At 38.6% G+C, this 14,586-nt stretch overlaps 1 protein-coding gene across 1 annotated transcript in view; it reads right to left on the minus strand.

The window, feature by feature from the left end:
• The window catches only part of TRPM5 (transient receptor potential cation channel subfamily M member 5), a 39,838-nt gene that overhangs the window by 7,541 nt on the left and 17,711 nt on the right, over positions 1–14,586 (minus strand). The window contains exons 11-18 of the mRNA XM_074148705.1: positions 13,795–13,918; positions 11,677–11,822; positions 10,801–10,913; positions 9,325–9,420; positions 6,641–6,899; positions 5,180–5,298; positions 4,519–4,651; positions 1,875–2,049 (exon numbers count right to left, since the gene is read on the minus strand). Of these exons, the coding sequence (XP_074004806.1) occupies positions 1,875–2,049; positions 4,519–4,651; positions 5,180–5,298; positions 6,641–6,899; positions 9,325–9,420; positions 10,801–10,913; positions 11,677–11,822; positions 13,795–13,918 (1,165 nt within the window). The remainder of the gene's footprint in view (positions 1–1,874; positions 2,050–4,518; positions 4,652–5,179; positions 5,299–6,640; positions 6,900–9,324; positions 9,421–10,800; positions 10,914–11,676; positions 11,823–13,794; positions 13,919–14,586) is intronic.

Raw genomic sequence — 14,586 nt, forward strand, 5'->3', positions numbered from 1 at the left:
CCCTAGAACAATGCAGACCTCCAGAATTTGGCTGCCCATTCAGTAGCAAGGTGGCTGCCACAGCTGGCTTTTTAGTAAGGTTCAGCAAAGGGGGATTGTATTGAAAAGGCTGTATCAATTTTTAGACTAGTTTTGAGTTCCCAAACTCAAACTACCTTTGAGTATTTAGCAGTTGTGTTCCCCTACATACTTGTGTCTTTGCAGTCTTCATGCTGGTGTGCATCTTAGAGGAGAAAACTAAGTAAAAGCTGGGAATGGTGTTCCTTATTCTAAATGTAAACAACTTTATATATCTGAGTTTGCAGTCAAGGTTAGTAACAATGGTTCCACTGCATCAGACTAGAGGGTTAGCCCTGTATTCTATCTCCAGCTATGAATTAAATCCACAAATTTAGCATAGCATGGTGATATTTGCTTTTTTGTTCCCCATTTTTTCACTAATAATTCTTTTCCCCACTGCCATGGATAACCCCACAATCATATTTCTTGGAGCGTGCAGTTATATCAAAGCTTGCCGCAGCTGGGACTGCTTTCACCAAAGTGCATTACCTTATATTTATCTACAGTGAATTTCATTTGATGATTTAGCACTCATGAGGGTCCTCTGCAACTCTAAGGTGTTAGCTTTAGTGTTTACTACCCAGTAATGTAGTTTTGTCAGCAAATTTTGTCCTCCTCATTACCCATCTCCTTTTCTACATGTTTCATAAAGATGTTAAACAGAAGAATCCCCAGAGAACCCCAGGACAAATGACTCCCTTCTGGAAGTTGCCTGTGTAATTAATTCTTTTTTTCTCTGTCATTTATTTAGTTATTTCTCCAGCTGAAGACACCCTTTGGTGAGAAACGCACATTTCTGGAGAATGGTACATCTGACCTATTTCCAAATGAGATTAATCCTATTCCAGAAATATTTGTTTCTCTCCAATTGCTTTAATGGAAATAAGAGGGACTGGTTGTGCTGTGCACGCTTACACCTTAGGCATTTAAAGTTAAGTGAGATGAATCATACCCCTGCTCTCTTGTCTCATTCAGACTTCTTTGGCTTTTCTAAGATAGATGCTTTTTCTTATTAAGCAGAGTGAACATGAAAGAATGCTTACTGGTTTGCTTCTGTCGATGGGATTTTTTTGGTTCCATCTATATTACCTTAAGTTTGAATCCTATTTGAACATTGCCACTGACATTTATTACAGTTATTCTGCCTAAATGCTGTGGCATTACTTCAGCCACCTTTGGGAGGTTACCTATTCCGTATTTTACCTGCTTGCCTATCAGAAATGTTGCCTTTGAACTTTTATTGTCTGTGTCTTGTGATTATTTTTATGTTGTTTTGTTTGAAATATGCACATATGCAATTACTAGCTTTATTTGATTTGGGCAGCTTTGCCTCCAGAGTCAATAAATGCTCTGGAGCAATATTTATTCTAAAACATAAGTGTTTGCTTACGGACAGAGCTGTACTGCTTTAGCACTGTCACATTAAACTACTGCCAAAATGTATGGAGGTGCTATTATTTCAGTTTACACAGGGTTATCTAGGTCTAGGTTATACTGAACGGAAATGGACTGAAGTGGAAGAAGGTATGCCAGCCTTGAAAACTGCAAATCCTTGTACGAACATTTCAGACAGCTTGTCTAAATAGGGCCAACCCTTATGCTCTAATGTAATTCCACAGTGTGCGTTATCTCTTTGCAAATACACTATTTATATCATAGTAATGTGAAAGCTTTGGCCTGCAGGACAAAGATTAACACACACCCAAAAAAAAAAAAGGAAAAAAAAAAAAGACAATACTGGCAAGGAATCCCATGCTCTAATCAGAAGTGTGCATTCAAAAATGGCCAAATTAGGGGGAAAGAAATTTCCTCACTGTCTATTTCATCCAGTGGAATCTGGCCAAATATTTGAAGGTAGGGACGATAAAGCACCCTCCTGAATATCCATTCTGCTCGGCTGTCATCGGGATGAAGTAGAGCTTGAGTTGTCACACCGTAGGCAATGAGCCACACGCTCAAGAAAAATAGAAAGAAGAAAACGTCCTTCATCTAAAACAGAGAGGGGGAGGGGAGAAAAGGAGGAGGGGTGACTGTAGTAGCATAGTCAAAGAATGGTATATGAAAATTTTGATTTTGAAGATTTCTATATGAAAACAGCTCAAATAATTTTATTTCCTTACAAGCTCGTTTTAGGAATAGGATACAGTTCCATGTACAGAATTCTTCCTTTGACCTTGCTGTTATCATGTTGTTCTTGGCCTAAAACCAGCCATTAAGATAAAGGCATGTTTTAAATTAAATAGCTCATTTAGATAAAGGCATGTTTTAAATTAAAACCTTGCTTCTACATCATTTAACATTTAAAAATTAAACACATTTTATTCTTCAAGTGAATCTTATTGTACCTTTTAAATACAGATTTTTCTGTGAGATCTCGCAGTACTACCAACTGCTTTACTATGAAATGCACGAGTTCTGCTGCAGCAGTGAATCCTGGTAAGAGCTGGTGCTCATTGATGAATGCTGAACCACTGATACAGCAGACACTGAAGGCTGAAAGGATCAGGTAGCTGCTGTCTTGGGCTAGACGCAAGCTAAGTAATGCATCTGAGGGATTGTTTTCAGGACTTCATGCTTTTAAACATTGTGTTTCTCTACAGAAGCACAAGTAATTAAATCCTAAAACACTTACTTAAAAAAAAAAAATCTAATATGTATTTCAAGTGTAATAATTTTTCCCTGGTGGAAAAGGAACGCTTCATCCTCTTCCCATCTAATCTGACAGAGTTCATTAGGGACTTTAGATTCATTTCAATTAGATTATTGGATTGTGCAGTTATCCAAAAGCATAGGCATTTCAGACCTCAGGGAGATTACTCTGAGTTCTACTAAGAAACACAGTATCCAAGCCAGGCAAGGCATATTTGACGTCTCTCTGATTTTCTCCAATCTGTTTTGTTTTTTGGATGATTTAAAATTTATCAATGCTGCAGGACTGTAATGATATCATAGTTAAGAGAGAGGTGTGACAAATCTGGAAATATTTTTTTCCAGTCTGCCGTCTCTCTGTGAAGGTGCACAGTGCTGGCATTGAAATGCTGTTTTAGCAGCTACCAGACTTGTTTCAGCAGTTCTGTAGCAAGGTTAAAAAGGAGAAAGACAATAGCACACAATTTTGGATTGCTTCTCTGTTTAAGTAAGGAAAATGATCTTGCTTGAACCCACTTGACAAACCTTTCAAGAAGGTATCATTTACTTCAGTAACTTTCACTGTTCTTTCATTTGATGTAAGGTTCAGCACTGAATTACCAAAGCTCAGGCGTTGTGTTGGCTTAGATGGGGCAAAGATGAAAGGTCCCATTTTATGGTTTTGTCTAGGCTTCTGTTTATGCTCTTGTGTGCATCTTCTTAATCTGTGTGTTGTCTCATATGACTTCAGATGCCAACATAGTAGACACATTACCGTATGTGTTCAAGGCCCCGTTTTAGCTTGGTATGCAGCGAGGAAGGGTCAGGAACTGTAGATCTGACTTGTTCTCGTACAATAAAAGTTTGCTAATACTGTAAGCTAGATAATGTTCAAGAACAAATATTTATTTGCCATTTACCCTTTTGCTACTCCAAGAAAATGTCATGTTAGAGTTCCAGTTACTGCATTTGTAGACAAATCCAAATAGCTTGGTAGTTATGTTTATTCAATGTATAGGCTTGTTTAGACTGCAGGGCTTTTACTGAGTTCTGCTGTGAATCACAAATCAAATATTTGTAGATTCTGTGATAGCATTTACAATTAGGTGAACTGCTATTAATCAGTTACCATGAACTAATTGGCCTAGAGGATTAACATGCCTAAATAAAAAGCTACTTCAACATACCAGTGCATACCCAAGCACAGTAACTGTAGCCCTAATGTCTCATTTCCTGCAGGAGAGCGGTAATAAATAAAAATCTTTTATCAACATCTTCCAACATACGCTTACAAAGTACTAATGTTTTCATTGTAACTTGGAGCTACAGAGTACAAGTAAGAATAATTCCTGTGGGAAACTAGCAACTACACTTTTTCACAATTTTTTTCGCATTTATTGCAAATATCATAATCTATTTCCCCAAGTGGAGCAGAGTCATTCAGTAAATGCCTTGCCCTTCTGTAAAGAACCTGTCATCTCTCAGGTCTTTGCTCTGAATGCACACAGCTTATGAAGCAGAAAGAATAGCAATAAGTCTAAGTCACTCTACTCTTCATTTGCCAGTTCTGAGAATAAACTATTAGGTAAGGTACAAGGATTAGTAAGATGGGACCAATTTATAACACTACAGAGCTCTTCAGAAGGATCTATTTCAAACTTACTGCCTCTAATACTCATTATAAATAAGGGAGTATATGTAAAATTACAAGCCTTAAAAACATAAAAATAAAGATAGATTGTAAACTGTTTTCCTTTGTAAAGAGAAGATTTCCTACTCTCCATTTTTTCAAAAGCACAAGTATTTATCTGAGAGAGACTGTACACTTACCATCCTTTCCACAATTATGATCTTTGGTCCAAGTTGTTTGTTAATTGCAAAAATATGTATAAGTCTAAGTGTAAACACCATAAAATCAATAGCGAGTATTGTACGGCCAGCTTGAAAAGTTGAGTTCAGCATCCTGCAGAACACAGAAAATGAAATATCAGATCTCAGCAAGGTACTGCTGAGAAGTATTTTCTCAAATATTACACTCAGTTTCCGGGCATAGCCTAATTAGGAAAAGGCAAATACTTCGGGGCTGTGCTTGTATGAGGAATGTAACATAATGTCTGTACATTGATAAGAAGTAGCCAAAAAACAGAGGGACACTGTATTCTCTGTCTTGGCTTCAATGAGATTTATTTTTTTTTATAAAAAGGTATTATACATTGACCAAATGAAACAAAAAAAGCATCAGAGCTTTTCTGTACACGTGTTTGAATATCCCAATATGTCTTTTTGTGGTCTCTGAACAATCTCTGGATCATCTCTTCTGAGATTCCACAGAATTTTAGTGGCTTTTAATTCAGAAATGTCTCAAAGCTTGTAAAAGTAAATGTCAGAGCCTGTCTTCATGTACATGAGAGACTGTCCTGTCAGTTGACATACATAGCCCTTGCTACCACTGCTGACCACATCATGTGAAACAGATATAACAGATATATACCTGCAGGTTACCCCAATTATGAAGAGGAAGATGGTCACCATATCACATTTATTCCAGTTATCCTCCACATACAGTTTAAATTTTTTCCTTAAATTTTTGTCTTCGTCTGTATAGAAACTCTGAAAAAGAGAAATAATCATGAGTATTGATCTGTTTCCAGTTTCACTATTTCATTGTGAGTTTTAACATAGTATCTGTTTCCTCCTTCTTTTTCATTGCAGAGAGCAAAAACAAATTCCTAGTGTAATAGGGAAAAAAAGCGTGAAAACATAAGCTCAGTTTACTGTCTTAAACACAAAAGTTGAATGAAAAAGAAAAAAAATATCTTTTTATTCTTGTGATATTAGCCTCAAGAATTTTTGAGGCTTGATTTAAGATTCTGTCAGTATTCGGGCTGTTAAACAATACAGCAACTTCCAGGCAAAGTTCAATTTCTAGACATTACTATCTAAACAGCATGAACAGATATGGCATTTGTGTACTGGGATTGTCTGTGAGTACACATTTAATTATCTAGGCAAAGAGCTGGGTTTCTTAACTGGGTTTTAGCCTGGCACTCTTCGTGTTTTACAGGTTTATAACGAAATGTTCTTTGATCCAACTATTTTCCATGTCCTTCTCTGGTTATGTCCTTGCTGCAAAATTTCAAATAAACTGTAACACACTGGGATCCCCTTCACTGTCCCTATTGCTTAAACAATGAACACCTATTTCTTCTTCTAGGGTCAATATTTATAACTGCTTTTTCATGTCTAAAGAGGACAGATTTACACACCCACAGTTGGCAACACACTAGCAGCAATCTTCACATATTATTTGAGGTGTTGTGCTGAGGACATTCCAAAACCAATAACTGGGAGAGTAATGGAGAAGTTTGGGTTTGGTTTTTGGGTTTGGTTTGGTTTTGTTGTTTTGTTTTTTTTTTTCTTTCTAAGAAAAGCAAACCAAAAAGAGATTTGCTAATATTTTGAGTTGATAATGTTCTTAGGAAAAGCACAAACAATATGAATTCATTTACTTGTCTTTTTAAACAGTCCCCAGAGGGGAAGAATCCCTTGTTGATGTAGAGTTGCCTGCTGTGTTTCCAGGTGTAGAATATAACTCCCAGTTTCCATTATTTGTGGTGGGAGGACCTAGTTCTAGGGAGTGAAATCAGAGAGATACTTTGCAAAGTAAAGGACACCTGAATCTCAGCAACACACTTGACTCGGCTATAGCTGGAGCAGGATGGAGAAACAGATGGAGCTACTGGTGGAGGAAGAGCTTACTCTGGGAGAGAGAGGTGGAGTGTTTTGGATAATGTAAGTTCTGTATTGGTCTTCTGGGCAAAACTGCACCTGATACTTGAAATCTTCATGCTTGTACAGTTATACAGATTATAAATCTATTTAAAGTATTGTTTAAGTTTTACTGTGTTATTAAACTGTGTGATTCTGTGATTAGGTGGTGTAAGTTACTGACCTGTCGGATTTCTTCCAAGACCAGGGTAAAAACCCAGAAGTAAAGTATAATTTCTTTAGTGGATGGACCCTCAGGTGGAGGTGGTTTGAAGTCCAGTAAAAGGACGTAAGTAAATAGAAACAGAAAAGCAAAGTACATTATAACATTCCCCATAAATACAGTTACAGGGGCACTCCAGAATTTTCTCCACCGAGTAAACATGAATGTTGCCCACGCTATGTTTTCAGAAGGGTTCTGCTTCTCCAATTTACTATTTCCTCTGCAAAACAAAAAGAATATAAGCTTGGTTACAATTTCCTAACTTTAGTTTATGGGAGTAGGCTCAGTGTTATTCTATATAAAGCTTTTTGTAAGATAGTAACAGGCAGATGCTGGGGTGGTAAGGACAAAGGCTGCAGAAGTCACAATCACATTACCATAGCGGAAATATTTCAAGTCAAAAACAAGGTTCTGAGAAACCAAGTCACATCAGACTTAAATGCATATTCTTTTCATTTCAGTTTTGTTGTGTTAATTTGATTTGTAACTTCATTGTGTTACTGCTTATAGTACAAACATGCAAGGAGAGGGCGAAGTGGCCTAATTGCACTTCATCATTCTAAATAATTGGAAAGAAAAGCAAATGACCACTGTAGTTTGCAAGTCGGTTCTTAATTATTTTGGCTCTAAAAATCCCTTGCAGTGTTTGCATGCAGTTCTTGTGCTGTGACTTTAAGCAATTCCTCTTTCTAGCCCAGTCTCAAAAGTGCTAGATCATGCTACAAATATTTCTTGACTATCCTTGCTGAAGTCTGAGAGGACTACTGAAGGAACACTTTAGTCCTTTACACAATTGTAAGTGCTGGCATCTTGCCCTTTATGATTAAATAAGGGTAAATGCAGAAAAAGTAATATAGAAGCCTTTTAGCAAAAAAAAAAAAAAAAGTTGACCTTATAAATTATTTATTAAGGTCGTCTTTGACTATTGTGGAATTATGCAAGTATTTTGATAACTGAAGGGAAATTGACCTGACCATCTACAGTTGTTTTTGCTGTGTTTTGGAACATGAAATGCTATCTATTGGCAATGGAAATTATCCTGTGCAGAAAATGCAAGTTCCCTGTATTTGATAGCAATCTGATCTTAGTGTGAGGTTTTGTTTCCACATAAATTGCTCTCCTGTGTAAGCTAGGGATGTTATTGAATCTTTAATTTTGTGATTCTGACTCTGAGAGGTGTGATCTCTACCAAAGGATGTGCACACTAGGGTATGTTTTCAATTCCACCTCACAAAAAATAAATAGCTCTTCACTGGCTTTTAATTTCCCCTGGCATACTTGCCAATTATTAAATACATTTGTTACAAGGGAAAGTTTCTCCTCACAGCCAGTCTTTTCTGTGAGCCTGATTCTCTACTACCTCTCAATTTATGACATCATAAGATACATTCCCATTGTGGCAGGCTAATATCATAAACAGATAATTGCAGCTTTACTGTAAGATGCTGAAATAGATCTGGGAGGGAGAGAGCCTCTTTGTTAAAATAAATTGCTAAGATAATAGTAATTGCAATGCACGTTGCAATGCACAATGACCAAACCATACTTCACTTGGGATATGGAAGTGCTTTATGACATTGCTTACAAATAGTTCCCAAGAGACAGATGATTTTACACCTCTTTTATAGGTTAGGGAGGGAGAGAGAACAACTAATGATTTTCTCCAATATTGCAGTAGTTAAATGCCAGACGTAAAAATAGAACGTAATAACTCTGACTTGGTCCAGCACTTCATACTGCAGATGATGCTTCCTCGCTACTGTTGTTCACATAAAGTTCTCTATAAAGCATTGAAAAAGCACATGCTTAATACACGTGGCTATTTAGCACTATTTAGCGATTAAGAGGACTTTTTTGCTAATCAAAAGTCTTGCTTTATCTGAGAGAGACTGTACACTTACCATCCTTTCCAAAGGTCAAAACCTTTACCAGGTTTTGGTGATGAGTGTATGGTAGAGGGATAGGGTGGGATTCAAAAGTTCTGAATCACAGATCTATGAATGACCAGGAGCAACTGACAAAATCTTTGTGCTCAGTTACCTATTTGTGTAATGCTCCCTCTAAATCGTTAAGTTTATCGTTGCACTTCAGGTTCCTCAGAGCTCATCTTTTAGTATATAAATGAAGAGCATTAGCATGGTGGGAAGCTGACTCAATATAAAATTCCCAGGTACTGGTGTTTGTACATACTTCTGTTACTGCCTTTGTAGGAAAGCATGTAGTGATGTACTCAAATAATGTAAGATTTTGCTGAGAACCTTCTTTCTGTTCAGCTCAGTAACCTGAAAGGGGCTTAGTTCCTAAATCCAATATATATTAGTCATCATGAGCTGAATGGAATCTCAGAAAATGCTTTCTGATTCCCTAGGTATTAAGCAGATTCCTTGTTCTGGAAAAAATCACCTGCTCAGAACAAATAAAGTTGTATCTACTTAAACCAGTGATATATCCCTGTTTATTTTCTATATTCCTTTTAGAGAGCAATAACAGCAGCAACCAGAGGGCAGAGCGCTTTCTGAGGAGTAAAGACTTTCTTGGTGGTTCAGCTGCTCCTTAGCTCATTAGCTGATCACTAGCGTATAAGAAATGTCCTGTTCTTTGATTGTTGTCACAGAAGTTGTATTAAGTAATGGTTTTAAACTTACCTATCTTCTTCCTTGGAAAAAAACAGAGTCCTCTCTGTATCTAAACTGTCCAGCTCTCTAAATGGCTCTGGCTCATTCTTTGATTGTTTTTCCTCACTGTAAGGAAATAAACTCGTTAGTTTAAAGATGATGGTTAGAAATTTTTCACTACTAAATTGGCATTTATACAGAACTTCTAGCATTTACTTATCTTAGACTTGATCCACTGAGAAGCTATCAAATAATGCACAATCCTTATGTCTGCAAATTCTGTTTATTTTTAAGGAGAAGGCTGAAGTCACCCACAAGATTCAAAGACGTGATAATTGGTATGCTTCACAAAAATGGAACAGGATGCTCAGTTTCCTCAAATTACTTAGGATTTGAGCAGAAATAGACCCCTCAGTCAGTCCTAGAAGACAATGCCCCAATGTTCTATTCCTGGTTACTCTTAGTAGCAATTAAGAGAGGAAATGACAAAAGCAGCAGGGAACATGGTCCCAACTCTTGCATTTTCAGGGAAAGGAGGCAAAAAATGTCTTCAACAGAACAAATTTGGAAAGGCTTACTTTGATTATGAATCATAATTTAAACCTTTCCATGAAAAGTTTGCCAAAATTTCACATTAAAATACTTGAATTTGTGAATCTGGCAGCCACTACGACAAGGTCACCTTTAGTGATACTGGCAGAAAGAAACTCTTAAGTCAGCAGTGCCAAACAAGCTTTCTTCTTGCTTTTTAAGTAGTTTAACAGTTAAGAAACATATGTTTCATAATAGCATGTCATTCCATAATGCCAATTCTGATGATTTGTATATGATTCTCAAAATATTAGGAGGTTTAGTTCCTGGATTCTTGTGACTGCCTAAGCATCTTGGCTGCTTTTTTTTTTTTTTTTTTTTTTTTTTTTTTTTTTTAAGAAAGCCTCAGATTCCAGGCATCTTCACTGTGACAAAAAGGTAAAAACGATGAACTCCAAAGCTATGCCTGGAGAAGACTAACAAAGAGAACTCGTAAGATGTTGAATTTGAAGTTCTTAATTGTTTTCTTATCAGTCCTGTGTTTTTAAGCTTGATTTACAGCTGTCAAGGCTTGTGGCTGATAATACTGCTTTGTGATGGCTGTTTTTCTAGATAAGATACGGAGGCTTGAACCAGGCATCTCCAAATCTAGAAACAGATGGTGCAATACCTTGAGATCTACATATTACTGTGTAGAATCTGGAGCTGACAGAATCCCAACAGGCTTTTCTGTGGACTGTGCAAAATAGAAGTGGTCTGTGTTTAAGTATTAGAATAGGCACTAGCACAGGAGACACAAATCACTCTGTCCCATAGAAAACTGATATGGTTAATAGTGGTGCAGTCCTGTTGACATTCTCAGATGATATTACTGGGTTTATCACTTAGGTGAGAAATTTTGAGAATGGGTATTTTTTTTATGGCTTATTTTTCATCCCCTACTTGTCTCTTGCACTCAAATGGTTATGTTTGTACCTGAATGCTATTAAATTTGTGTAGATTAGGAAAGGACACCAGAATCCACAGATTAACTTCAGGATCTGTGTGCTTGTAGACATGTCTCCCCACCATATTTTTGTCAGGAAGGCCTAAAAGTCAAGAAAAGAAAAGAAGGTTTTAACATCTCAAAAACATATGTGCAAATGAAGTGTACCTGTGTTCTGTGGCTCCTAAGACAGTGAATGCTCTGAAAACCTAAAGAACAGGCACAACTTCAGAGCAAAGAGGCACTCTGCATGTCCTTCTGAAGATGTTGTTGAGTATGCAAAGAGTTATGAAGAGGACTGTGGGAAGAACAGCGAGTCAAGTGGAATTAAGCAACATCTGTAGTACTAAGAAAGCGCAAGTCAGGTACTGGGAGCTAAAAGCATCATGATTCTTAATTTAGCTTTGTGTATGTGGGGAGAACTCAGGTTGTAAGGGCAAAGCTGAATAGTAATTTGATTTAATTTTTATCAGTGAGCTCTTCCCTGAATCTGAACAAGGAGTTACCTCACATCTTGGAGCAGCTTCATTATGCCTCAGGCAGATTTAAAATGCTTTCCTGATACTTCTGTGTGGGCAAGGAAGGAAGAAAAAGCACAGGATGGAATAAGGGCTAAACCTTCTCCTCAGTGCACTGGTTTGTGGGCTAACTGGATGAAAGGGAGGGCAAAGGGGGAACTGTGTTGCGGTACAAAGTCTTCTATGTATGATGCTAGGGAGAGGGAAGAGTCCCCTCTCCAATGAATATCTCTTACGGGAATACATTTTGTTAGTTGTTCAGTTGCTGTGCTATCCTTTTCTATGTTCATCACCATGCTTAAAGGCGCCGGGGGTAGCGGTGATGAGGGAAGGGTCTGTAAAACTTACCTGGACACCATCATGTGCAAAGAAAGACTTTGCATCTGCTTCTGTAGCCAGCTGAAGGCAGGTGGTTTTGCTCCAGTACTGATTTTTCCTCACCAACAAAGCAAATGCTCTCTCCTCGCTGTTGTGGTAGCATTCACTAAACAGTTCTGCCAAATGAAGGAGAAACGTAAACAAATGGTTCTTGTAATTTAAAATAAAAAATATGAATGTAAGGCTAGTGAGTGATGTGTGTAGGGTGCAGCGTGGTGGCAGCAAAGCCTGAGCACTGCCAGATGCTCCTTGCTGTACCAGAGACTTCTGCAACACTGAAATAGTTGAAAAGAGCCTGAGAGAGCTAAGAGGAGGTAGGAGGGAGAGAGGAATGACACTGGACACAAGAATAACTCTCTGTGACTTTGTGCATGTGTGTACATGCCTTGAGGCAGAGGGCAAATGAAATAGATTTGCCTTGGTAAAAAAAAAAAAATAAATCACTGTAACTTTAAAATTCCTGCTATTTGAAGAAAGGTGTGGAGTAAATATCTCAGTACTTCCCTCTCGCCTCTTTCTAGCTGCATGTTCTGTTCTCAGCCTGGGGCCTCTGACTGTTCTGGGGGGTTCTTTTCCCTATTATTGTTTGATCTGAGGAGAAATTTTTCTTTCTCAGTTCTACAGCGTAAGAAACTTCTTGGTGACATGTCAGTATTTGTTATAGTCCCTCATCTCTAACTGCCTCATGTGGAGCTTTAGGCAATATCAAGCAAAACTGTATCACTTGGGTGATCCTCTTACACTTTGAAGGATGAGTTGCCATGCTGCCCCCACTCTCCTGGAGGGACTAAACAAAGGGAGCTGCTCCGCTTTGGCTTCTAGCCAACAAATACTTGGGTTTAAGACACAGCTATTTGATGTAAAATAATATTAGACTTGGTAGAGTGTTGTGGTACAGTTCTGTTTCCAGAGAGGCTGGTCCTGGAGCTCAGAGACTAGGATAAATGGTCTAAAGAGTCAAGTTTTTCTCATTAGACAAGATCGGACTTCTTGTGTCTGATTTGCCTGATTATCTCAGTTCCTTTCTTAGGCCAGCCTACAATTTCTTGTTACACTGTGAGGGCTGGGGAAAGGATCAAGTTCAGTTAAAATAAGCTGATATACAGACTTATTTTGCAGCTGATGTGGTATTTATCATTCTTGAAGGATGTTTTCTCTACTTAGTATCAACGGTGTTATCCAGGCCAGAAATTAAAATTGAGGATCTGATCTAATACTTACCAAAGCCAAGGAACAGACTTCTGTGTATTGGATTAGGCCCTGTAATTCCATAACTAAATTACTTGAGCCCAGTGATTATATGAGAACCTGACTTTTATTTTTTGTAAATAATAACGGCCCTGTGAGAAGAGGGGTAAATGTGATCTGTGTATAAATAATGTAGCAATGTACGCTTGAGCCTTCAGCTGCTTGATGTACCAGCTCTAAGGGGAGAGAAAAAGCCTCTGCATTTCCAAGTGTGGTGTACTTTAAAGCCCTCTGTTCACAGCAGTGCTACCTTCAGGTATGGGTTAAATTGAAGTCAGATCAGCAGAGGAGCTTGTGTGCATCTGTTCTTAAACCAGGCAGAGGGGAGAGGGCCTGGCATTCCGGCATTGCAGATGGCTGAACGCTTGCTGCTGTAGGGAGGGGCAGTTTTGCAGTGCAGTTAGCCCTCTTCTGGGTGAGGTAATCTCAAATTATTTTTAGCAGCGAAGAGAAGACTTAAAACTTGTTGCTCTAGTGGCCCTTACAGAGCAAGCTTGATACTGCAGGAAAACCAGGCTGCTGTGTTTTGGTTATTCTATCTTGCCCATCAATGTAACACACCTTATACTAAGATCAGACACTTAAAATACCAGCGTGCAGCAGGAGAATAATTTATTCTGTGCATCCCAGGGGCCAATCTTGGAACACTGATTTTTCCAAAATGATTGGGTTTTAAGTCCTTCTGTGGTATTTGAATGTTTGGGACTGCCTATGCTGCAAGGCTGTTAAATTATTCATGACAGTTGACCTTTTACAACTGAAATGGTATTTTTTTCATTTGCTTACCTTCCAATGGCATTCTTAAATTTTAGATGCTGTTAAAAAGGTGCCATTACTTACCAACAGCAAGCTGCTCATACTTGGCCTCTTTCATTATACGTGCTACTTCGGTCTCCGTCTCCAGGCGGGACATCTCTTTAAGGATCTTGCAGGCAGCCAGAGCTGAAGCTACACCCTCCTGACCCTGTAGAATTGAAAAGGGCTCTGCTGTTACCATACACTGAAGGGCATTTCTGAACTGGGGAGACTTCACTAAGGAACACATCTAACAAAAAAAAAAAAAAAATTTCATGCATGTCTGTCCTTCAAAGGATCTTCCCTCAAATACAGACTTTAAAGTCCAAAATGTCAATTGAAATGATAGTTTTGGTGATATTTGAGAATTGAAAACCACACGTTGGTCATTCTTGTGCCTTATAAGGCTGGAAACTTCTGCGTTTGACCTTAGAGAGGCCTGATTTGGGGTAGCAGTCAAAGACTGAAAGGATAAGAATGTGTTATGGAAATAGAGCAAAATGGTCTCACAGTGCCAAGATACCTCAAACGTGGCTGTGCTGAGACCATGCTTAAGGACGTATGGGAAAGGAGGGAGCGCAGCTGGCAGAGGCATGACAGTGGCAAACAGCAGAGAAACGTACCTTCTGGTATTAGGGCTCCACAAACACAAGGCCCTGCAAGGTGCAGATGTGTCTGCACACACACATGCTCACTGGCTGAAGAGCTGTGCTGCCGTGTGTCCCTCCCTGTTGCGGATGCAGCAGCCTGGAAGCTTGGGGACGGAGCCTGGTAGCTGTGTCTGGCTTGGTGGGGGGAGGGAAGCTATGGCATTGCACTCCAGATGCAGGAGACAAG

The sequence above is a fragment of the Numenius arquata genome, chromosome 6 (genome assembly GCF_964106895.1).
Source record: "Numenius arquata chromosome 6, bNumArq3.hap1.1, whole genome shotgun sequence".
Taxonomy (NCBI): Eukaryota; Metazoa; Chordata; class Aves; order Charadriiformes; family Scolopacidae; genus Numenius; species Numenius arquata.